Source organism: Glossina fuscipes, unplaced genomic scaffold (assembly GCF_014805625.2).
Source record: "Glossina fuscipes isolate IAEA_lab_2018 unplaced genomic scaffold, Yale_Gfus_2 121, whole genome shotgun sequence".
NCBI lineage: Eukaryota > Metazoa > Arthropoda > Insecta > Diptera > Glossinidae > Glossina > Glossina fuscipes.
The window spans coordinates 9,594,489-9,605,348 of record NW_023998464.1 but is presented as its reverse complement, the minus strand read 5'-3'; the positions used below and the strand labels follow the sequence as shown (position 1 = coordinate 9,605,348).

General features: G+C 32.5%; 1 protein-coding gene and 1 pseudogene across 1 annotated transcript; both read right to left on the bottom strand.

Annotated features, from left to right (window-relative positions):
* Window positions 1-3,998: 3,998 nt before the first annotated feature.
* LOC119640543 lies at window positions 3,999-7,191 on the bottom strand (annotated as a pseudogene).
* A 1,609-nt stretch (window positions 7,192-8,800) lies between these two features.
* On the bottom strand, window positions 8,801-9,429 carry LOC119640660. The gene is made up of 2 exons (XM_038038852.1): window positions 9,135-9,429; window positions 8,801-9,072 (listed from the first exon to the last, which is right to left on the bottom strand). The coding sequence occupies exons 1-2, from the start codon at window positions 9,223-9,225 to the stop codon at window positions 8,819-8,821; spliced, it is 345 nt and encodes a 114-aa protein (XP_037894780.1). The 5' UTR covers window positions 9,226-9,429; the 3' UTR covers window positions 8,801-8,818.
* Window positions 9,430-10,860: the final 1,431 nt, after the last annotated feature.

Here is a 10,860-nt window from a genome sequence, read left to right as displayed (position 1 = left end):
CGCTGTAACTCACAACTGAATGCACCAAACAAAAAACAGCAAAAGAAATTTTTTTACTGCGAAATGTCACCTTTCCAACGAGCATAAATCTGAAATTGTTTGATCGATACTTTACGAGAAATCTATCAGTGCAGCCATCTACCGAAAAAATAATGTATTTCTTTTTCCCCAAACTAATATTAACATATTTACTTAAAATAGCTTTCATTTTTACAAATTTTTAGGTGTTAATGCCGCAATCTGTGATGAGGTGCGGGACACTCTCTTTGAAAAAGTAAGATCTATAGAATTTTTGTGGCCATAGTCAAATGGTTACTTTTTACGTATCGCTAGTTCTCTCGTAGCTCTAAACCTGAAAAACGTAACATATTTATTTTGTTGTTTTATACAAATTAAGCAATCTGTATGTGTAATTAACCATCTTATCTGAGATCAAAACTTGTCGTTATAAATATTTATTTTATCAGGCCCTCAAGCGATACCCTGTCCGAAAGCAGGAATGCACCAGAATTCATCCAAGTTTGCTTTATTCTAAAATTACAGAAATTCATAAAACGTTGCCTAGAGTAAATAATTGTATAATTGCACGCGTTTGCACAAGTTTGTGTTTGTCATTTAGAAAGATTCCTTTCCTTGGAATCAACTAATGAATCTTTTCTGAAGAATGTAACTTTCTTTTCTTTCTTGTAGTTTTAGCAGAAATAAAGGCTACACAGCCGGTGTTGATAGTAGTCAGTTGTTTCATCCTAGTGCACAAGTTCTCACACATTTGCTCATATTGTGTTGTATTTCCTGCTGTTGTCTAATCAATCACCTTTTGAATTATCATAAAAACCTGTGGTGTACCCTTCAATTTTGGTAGATATCAGTAGGCGTAAGTGTTTTGTGCAATATGAATGCAAGAAGCGTTGACAAACGCATTTTGCGTTGAGTGAATATACTACTCTGCACTCTTTAAGGTATTTCAACGCAACGATATTTAGAGTAACCTAATGATGCGAAATTCAATGCTTTCTTTTCATTTAAAAACGAAAGATGCTTAGAGTCAACTTAGATATAGCAGGCTCTAAAGTTTACTACAAATGGAAACAAATTCATTACCGAAAACAATTTCCTTCGTTATCTAGTACTTTTTTCCATCTCTCTGGCAGCCTAACAAATCCGCGTTAAAAGAGCGCTTGGTCTTAGTGGCAATCGAAAAATCCATCTATTTTTGCGTTCTATCTAGTCAGTTAGGAGAGAGAATATATGGAAAATATCGCGGATGGCGAAAAATGTGTATAGATTGATTTTGTTATTCACCGTGGTTTTCTTATTGGGCTTAACAGCAAAAATATATCTGATTTCCTTTTTCTAGAAGAAAGTTACAAGCCATAAGAATTCATATCTTTCTTTTCATCTTGTGAATCTTTAACTTTCTTAAGTTTTTACATTAGAAGGAATAACATGGAATGTTGGGTTTGTGGGTATGTCACTGTCCTTTTTCTATAATACTCTTGAAGTAGTATCATTGCTTGTTTGAAAGTACTCTCTTTTAGTTATGCGTAAATGTACAAGTTATCATACCAAAGCGCACACAACGTAGTTTCTTAGAGCTTTATAGAATGAGCTATAAACATCCTGCTAAAAAACATCCTTTTGCAGGAAACTTCACTTTCCGGGCTTAACTCAAAAAACAGTGTTGCTCAGTTCTTACGATAAATATTGCAAGAAAGCCTAAAGGATCATGGTGCAGAGTGGGCAAACCATTACGTTCGACGATAAATGATGAATATTCATGGAGCCGCATTTGAGGTGGTCAACAAGACGTGCTGTCTTACGGTTGGTTCTAACTGATGCCACTGCCACCAAACACAAGAGTAGTGTCCTAAAAGTCATATTCAATTCATATGACAAAACTTATTCAAGGAATGTGTGTCCTACCATCCCCGTTGTTATCAGTAGACCTAACGCCTTCCGGTTAACCCGATTTTCCTTAGAAGATCTATAGATTGTTGCATTCTTATGACGGTATCCAAATACCATCTTTCGTGATTGCTTCCAAAGACGAGGGTCCTTTAAAATCGAAAGAATCCATCAATTGTCCGAAAGATGACACACCTTCAACATATAACTTTTTCATTGTCTAAATAATCAAATGTGTTTTATTTTGACAAAGAAGGGCAGAATCGTGTTCACAAAGCCAATAGAATAAATACAAAACAGTGCAAGAAAATATAATGCAAAATCACTGGAGAGGTTAAAATAAGTGGTGGGATGGAAGGCAGCGCGGACTGTTGTTGCGAAAATGTGCACGTATTGCTTAACGGTCTACGGAAGTTTGCTCTGTTTGTTTATAAATTCTCCATTGTTATGTTATGTTTGTAAATGTCTCTATTTGTTTATAAAAACGTGTTTTTTTTAGGAAAAATTCATTTTAAATTATGTTTTAGTAATCAATAAGAATAATAGAGATATCAGATAAATAAAGCTTATGTAGCGTATCGCAAATATATAAGGTATTGGAAAAAAGAGAATTTGTTTTTTTAGAAAAAAACTTCAAACTGTTTTTGTCGAAATTGTATGTCGTTCCTTGTAAATGTTAAGGCACTTGTAATGTAAGCAGAAAAAAAAATTTTTTTTTTGACATAAATAAAATTCTCGTACAAATTTCGTTTCATTTTCATCGCATAAAAATTTTTTACGCAAATATTTTCCTCTTATATTGCTTGTGTTTACCAAAGAAAAAGTAGATATTTGAGTAATTTCTACGCTTTCTCAGTGAAATTGCTATACAAATGTTAACATTAGCAAATATTTACAGTTTTGTGTTTTTCTCTGCTTTAGTAAAGTAGCGTAGCATAGCTACGCGATATGCCTCTCCTGCATTTTTCAAGAGCTAAAACAACCCAAGCTTTTATTCTTACTTAAAGCGAGTAAACACTTTTTTCGATTTTATGTTTATTTCTTTGAGCAACGCTCGGTAAAAAAAAAAATTTTTTGTCCATTACACTCTTGTAGTGGCCACCGTTGTAGTGGCAATTACATTATTTATGGACTCATTAAGTAACTAACGACAGTAATGGCAATTATAAACATTTAAACTGCGACTTGTGTGCGTGTTTGTTTGTGTATTGGTTACACTGTCGATATAATTGGGGTGTTCATAATGCAACAAAATGCTTCCGGTTTCTTAGCAGATCAGCTTATATAAAATAATTATATGACATAATTAAAAGATTTGTGACTCTATGTAACTGAATGACACTTTTTTAAAATTTAAGCTTTTTCGCTAAGCTAGAATTTATTCGTTAAAAATACTATGAAAATATTGCGCTTTACATAGTGCACACATATAATAATTTTAACGTTTTAGCGAAGAACTAGTTGATTACCTTATTGAAGTCATCTATATCGTGGCTTCTCCTTTATACCCTTTTTTCACTCTAGGTTGTTTGTCCTTGTTCTTCCGCTATACCAGCAATGCTTGATCTTTATAGTCTAAAGTGCTTTAGCATTGTAAGAAGGCCAGGACATGAACTACATTAGTAGGTATTTCTTTAATTCTACATCATCTACATAATTATACATTGTGTGATATATTTTTAAATAAATTAGAAGGAGCGCACAAATATCTATATTGATATGAGCGATGGACATTACATCTTTTATTTATACATATGTCAATGATTCAAGAGTGTTTGTTTTTATACTACCTTACCTTTATTCGTTTATTAGGCAAGGCACGTTCTCACTTTCGATTGTAATACATATATTTATTATGGGATTGTGCAAAGGAATATTGTCGATAGAAAGAAAGAAAAAACAAATTTTTCATTTAAAAATATATTCGTGTGAAGTTTTCATTTATTGTTTAAGGTGCCTTTTAAGCGGTTAATAATAATAATAATAATAATTTTCTTATATGCTTTTATTAACTTTTCGTGATATTAAATTACCGTAATTTATGTGCACTTATTTACATATGTATGTTAGATTATTTTCAAATACTCTCAGGAAAAGAAACACAAGAAACAGCATATCATTGTTCTAAGCAAATGCAACCTTTTTGATATTCCTAATTAATTCTCATGAATAGGATTTATTTTTTAGTTTTTTCAAAAAGTCCTTGGCTTGTTTATCTTCCTGGCGATATTCTAAGGAGCAAATGGTTTCTGAGGCTGTGATGATTGAAATATTATGAAAAGTTTGAAATTAGTCCCCGAGCATTATCTTAAATACCTGTGTACTCCGGCCGAGATAATTCCATACGAATTTGGTCATTTTCATTCGGTAAATGATCAGCAAATGTTGTATAGCACTCGGCAATATATTGATTCGTCATTCCAAAGTAGTCTTTATCTTTTATACTAAACAATATCAGATTATTTCTCTTGTTGATCCTGACTTAATTTTCTAAAAATCAAGGTATCAAAGGTGGGAATGTTAACGAACTTTATAAACCAGTTGATTAAGCATACATTGTGAATTGTTCATCGCAAAAGGGAAAAGGTGTTTTACTTTGAACGGCAGTCTTTACAGCAGACACCCTTGGAAAGAGTTACTTGACAGAAAGTGTGCCTTAACAAACGAATCGCAAGATCCATTTGTGTCCATGGGTATCAAATTGCGCGCATTCATATGTCCAGCTACAGAGAAAAGGGAAAAGCTTTAAAACATTGGTTTTTGTGAAAATACATTCTTACCTTTAAATCAGTCTCAATAAAGTTGGTTCGTCTTGTCAGTTGCCCATATTCTGATTTGTTAATCTCTTTTTGATGGTCAAGTCTTTCTAAGTAATATTGATGAATTAAATCGACCGTTTCAAAAGCGTGTAAATCCAAAATGCGTTCAATCTCGGTTAATACTTCTATATCGGACGTAACCATATTACCAGTTTTGAAGCACGAATTCATCACATAAAGTGTTTGACGTAAATTTTGGAAAAATGCGGGAGGTCGACCCTTCTATAGTAAAAATAGTATAGCATCTTATATATATATAGTATAAAGTAGACTTTTTATATATAAATTTTGTGCGTACATCCAAATTGGATTGTATTAAATCATACATAATGACTGAGAGCTCCGCCCATATCGTATCCAAAATGCGAGCAAAATTGACTTCGTTCAAAGTATTGTACAACGTTCTTAACGAATTTTCCAAATACATCATGAGCCTTTCCATGGAATTGGACTCTTCATGTAGTACCTCAGCGCCTTCAGCCAAAAATCGTCTGATGGGTGCGGCCAATTTCGTGGCCACAATCTCCAACAACTCCAGTATCTGATTTCTTTCCGTATCTAAAGCATTTTCAATGACATTTCTGATGGTAATCTCGCAACGCTCGACTTCCAAGTTGCTACGAAATTCCCCCAAACGTTCAGTATCGTCATAGGTGTAATAAATATTTTCCTATGTTATTAGAAAATATGTTTTCTTATCAAAATTCGATTAAAAATCAGACCTTTACCAAAATTGCAATGTAAAACCTATATATTTCTGTAGGCTACACATATTTTTTTAATCTTTCTTCGACTATAAATATAATGAGGCCACACTTTTCTTCAAACTTGGGAATAGAAATTGATGGAAAGCATTATAGCCGCACCCATTAAAACAGTCCATTCACTTTTTATCCTCAGGCTTGAAAAAAGGATTTAGCGTCACTGTGTGTAAGCATTAGTCTTCAGTTAGTTTTCCGTTAGAAAATATTAATGGAATACTGTGTTTTTATTCTTGGCAGCACATTAGCGCAATCCCTGTTAGATGATGCTGGTAGTGCGAAAGATAAACCTCTAACGAATAAATCGTAAAGAGAAAAACTGTTGAGATATTAATAATAGTACGGAATATAAATATAAACCTCGAGTTGTTTCTTTCGGAAAGTAGATAATCTTTACATTTACAGGTATAATAAGCCTATAAAGTTAGTCCTCTGCGCTTTGCCGAAAGGAAAACTGAATTATATTATAAAAGTAGATTTCGAAAGATAAAGTTCAAAAGTTTTAAGTGTTCTTAGAGTAGAGTAGAGTAAAATTAATGATTTATGCCTAACTCATGCAAGTTCAAATTAATTATTGATAAATTTAGGCAAAAGCTATGAAAAGTTTTCCCCCTATGGCACAGCAATGTAGTAATAACGTACTAAACTCTAAAAAAGAGAGGCATCCGACAAACCTTCTCACTTTAAATCGTGGAATCTTAAGTCATTATCTTTCTAATTTTTTACAACATTAATATTAAAAAACTACATAAAGGAGAAAATCCATAATTTTTCATTAAATTCTCTTCGTGCAGTTCTATTACATTCTCATACTCTAAATAATCTGATTGAAATATGAACGCGAATGTGAGAACAGTAACAGCTGAAGTTAGGACACCTTCTGAGAACGCTTTAGAGATGATCAAGTTAATAAGATGTGTAGTAGCATTCTTTTCAACACATTTTTGCATAAGACTTCCTTTCAAAATAAAAACAAAGGTACCTATTAAGGTTTTATTTAATGATCCCACATGGATAAAGCAAGTTTTATTAAAGCTTTTCCAGTCCAAACTATATGGCTCTGATGCGCATTTAATAAAGTCTGTTGCAAATGAACAATTTGATGTAAAGCGTAACATGCCTCCTGACTTACTATGAAGAGATTTCATTACAATATATGGGTTTACATTGTCTGAAGTGCAAATGTTATCAATATCTCAATTTCACAATGCGCTAGTTCTCTTTGCAAGTTGCTTAGGGGAACATTTCCTACAACTAATTCAAATAAACACTTTAAGCGACTAAATTTAGTCTCAACAATTAGATCGTCATCCGTTTTGATGTATTCTCTAGTTCGGAAGCTCTTCATATTTTTCGTAAATTTGTCAAATGCAGGTTCTGGTACAACACAATTCACATCACATTGATAGGGTTCACATCGCATTAGATCATGATTATATGAATATCTTTATCTCCACTAATTTGTTTTGATAATCACCTATTATGCCAGGTTCTGGCGTTTGGAAATGTGAAACTGTAATTAAATGTGATGTGTTATTGATAATCACAGGTCCATTTTGACTGTAGTAATTATCTGAGGTAAAACTAGTTACATAAATTGGTATTTTTGAAAATCTTCCATTTACAACTATTTTCGGGTTAGATGCATTCAAAGTGTGAAGGCTTATCATATTCTGAAAATCAACTTTAATTGCTATATCCCACATTTCAGAATATTTGACATATGCAGATACTGGAATTTCTGTACTTACTAATGTCCATTTATACCATATACATTTTATTTTGTCTATACAAGACGTGTAACATTTTACATTGTGACATCCACATCCGTTTATCGTTCCGTTTGTTTTTTTAAGTAATTCACGATGTTTGCTGCTTTTATTACATTCATTTCGCAAGCAATCTATCGTTAAGGTGCAGTAAGAAGTTGTTGATATTTTTATGTCCTAACTAGAGGTGAAGTATTGTAAATAATATTTTGTTCTTCTATAAGAGTCATAGATGTTTAATTTCATTAAATCTCCATTAAGATCTCTCAAACGGACTGTCGAGCCAGTAACTAACGAATCAACGGGCATAACGAATTTTCATCAAGAAGTATTAAAAATTAGGAGTTTCTACCATATGAAGCTTCGTTTATATAGGAAGAGCATCAAACAGTTGTCTCATACTATCCGAGGTTTTCTCACCAGTTTAGAATGACGAATTACTATTTCTAAGCGATATTGGTCGCGAAATTCTGAAGTTTACACTTTTTTTTTATATAACGATTTATTAAGATAAGGTATTATATGATGAGGGATCGAAAAGGTGATGCGATTCGAACGATTTTTAATAGCGCACAGCACGTCAGTGTACAAAATTCCATCAAAATATTTTCAAAAATGCGACCTGTAGGTTAAACACAAAATCTATGGACAGATATCAAACGGACAGATTGATATAGAAAATCATGCTGAATCCATCGGCATAATGAAAGGTGACTCTATCTTAAGTGCTTCTGCGTGTTACACACTCCACATCCAAGTACCGCAAGCGGTGTAGGGTATAAAAAAATGCGTAGTAATAAGTAAATGAAAGTATTGCTCTAAGGGAGTTTGTAATATTTTATATATTAGTTTGGGGAAAAAGAAATTCATTATTTTTTCGGTAGATGGCTGCACTGATAGATTTCTCGTAAAGTATCGATCAAACAATTTCATATTTATGCTCGTTGGAAAGGTGACATTTCGCAGTAAAAAAAATTCTTTTGCTGTTTTTTGTTTGGTGCATTCAGTTGTGAGTTACAGCGTGTTAAAAATGGAAGTGAACAAAGAGAAAATTCGGTACATTTTACAGTTTTTCTTTGACAAAGGTGAAAATGCAAGCCAGGCGGCTAAAATTGTGAATGGTGTTTATAGTTCCGATACTGTAACAGCCAATTATGTGCAATTTTGGTTTCGTAGATTCCGTTCAGGAATTTTTGATGTTAAAGATGCACCTCGCACAGGTAGGCCGGTCGTCGAAAATGTCGATAAAATCGGAGAAATGATCGAAGTTGACCGGCATGTTAGCAGTCGTAACATCGCCCAGGAGCTAAAAATCGACCATAAAACTGTTTTAAATCATTTACACAAAGCTGGATTCAAAAGAAGCTCGATGTTTGGGTGCCACACCAATTAACAGAAAAAAACATAACGGATCGAATTTCCATCTGCGAAGCCTTGGCCAAACGGAATGAGATAGACCTATTTCTTAAACGAATGGTGACTGGAGATGAGAAATGGATCACATACGATAACCCTGTGCGAAAACGATCGTGGTCAAAGAGCGGTGAAGCACCTCAAACGGTAGTCAAACCAGGACGGTGGTCAAACCAGCCCGAAATTTTTTAATACCAATATTCCCTTGAAAATATTCTTCATGTGGACAATGTACCATGCATAGTTGTGGAGTTTTCTGCACGGAATCGGAAATCAATTGAAGATCACGAAAAGCGGATGACTTTGAATTGATAGTCTTAAGTACTTGAAAATTCTTAGCATCTCCACATTCCAAAGAGTCGACTATCAAAGTGAAAGAATCATTCAGAGCACGTAATATGGAACCTAGACGAAGTAAGAAAAATTTTTTTTTGATCTGTTATTATTAGTTTAAAGAATTTTTTTACCTGATAGAATTAAAGCAAATTCGGAATTCAAGATTTTATCTCCGTTATTTTTTAACAGTTTGCCTAATTCCACTATTTGTTGTGGATCCATTTTCTATGCGCAGATTATGTTTTTAACTTAAACAGAAAGAAATTGGATGATAAACGAAATTACGGATCGTTTACATCCATCCATAAACATGCCTGTATATATGCTCAAAATAGTATTTAAAATCTGTTAATGTCATAATAATAAGTCAAAATGTTTAATTAAATGATAACGCGTCTTTGTTTTTCATTTGTTAAACATTATGTTAGTCCATCTCCTTTCAACATACCAAAAAAAAAGAACATTATATTATGTATATGTGGATAAATATATAGGAAAGGCCTGATCATATGACGTGCGAACACTAATTTTTTTAATTTTTCTCAACCTTTTGTTGAATTAATATAAAAATAATAAAATATTAATGCACTTTTATTTTGATTTTTCGAAAAGTATTATCGCGAATTCTAAAAAACTTATTTTGAAAAAATAGATGAAAATAAACGTTCCTACCGCCAATAAACTGATGAAACAAAGTAAAACAACGAACAAACAATTTCTTTTGGAGTTTTTAGTTTTACTGCCTGCAGCATCTATGTCCACTTCTAAATGAATTTCAATTTTTGTAAACTTCGATTTGGCAAATTCTTCGCTGGGAGCCGTTTACCTAATTTCCCCTTCACATTGCTTATAAAAAGTACCATATGTTCTGAATAGAGAAAGCACAGCGTTCTTTTCAATAATTATTTTATGATGTTAATGTGAAATGAATGAAAATAAAACACATCTTTATATGAAAGCAAACAATAAATGCACAGCTTTCTAGGAAAATAAGCAAACACTACATATCTTTCCATTAAAATGTATAACCCATAATAGTGATATAGAAAACGGTTTTAAGTTATTTATTTATGAATAAAAATATGCAAACTGGTTACAGCGTTTAGCCAAGTTTCAGCATTTAGTATTAGATAAATGTAGTCTATTATATCCTTTACATATAATGCTGCACATTAATTACGTTAGAATAAAGTTAATTTTTTGTTAAAAAACACTCATTATTGTAAGCTATCCGTTACAGCTTCTCAACTTTTTAAACAGAAAGTTATTTCTTTAAAAAAAAGCTTCAATACAATCATTTAACTTATTTTCATCCATTTACATATGCAAGAAACGAAGCGTATTTAAAAAAAGCTGCTGTAAGTTATATCAAAATGAGAAAAATCTGCTGCAAGTTCTATGAAAATGAAAGAAAGCTCGAAGAAGTTCTATGAAAGGAATATATATATATACATACGTATACATATGTAAACCAACATGGAATGGAAGAAACTTCGCTCCATCTTACAGTGAAGCATCGTGCACAAGCTACAAGTGGTATTTTTATCTTAAGTAAATTGATAAATATGATTTTTTTTTGTTGTTTTTAAATAGTAAAAGTTTACAACCGTTGGGATCATTGACGTCCTTAAAACGGTAAACCACTCTCATTCTCATCACAAATTTTTTTATAATTATTTTTGTTTTTAATGAATTTAAATTATCTCATTTTTCCCGCCACCATATGTTCACCGCAGAGTTGTTTTTGATATTAATATTGGGATGTTAATAAAGTGAGCAAAAAATGGAGCTTTGAATATTACCACAAAGCACTGCAACGGTATCTCAAAATTACCAAAAATCAATAAACAGGTATCC

Coding starts and splice junctions, on each gene's coding strand:
- LOC119640660 (XM_038038852.1), bottom strand. CDS start 9,225: ATGGATCCACAACAAATAGTGGAATTAGGCAAACTGTTAAAAAATAAC. Junction 9,073..9,134: donor ATTTGCTTTAATTCTATCAG/GTAAAAAAATTC, acceptor TACTTCGTCTAG/GTTCCATATTACGTGCTCTG.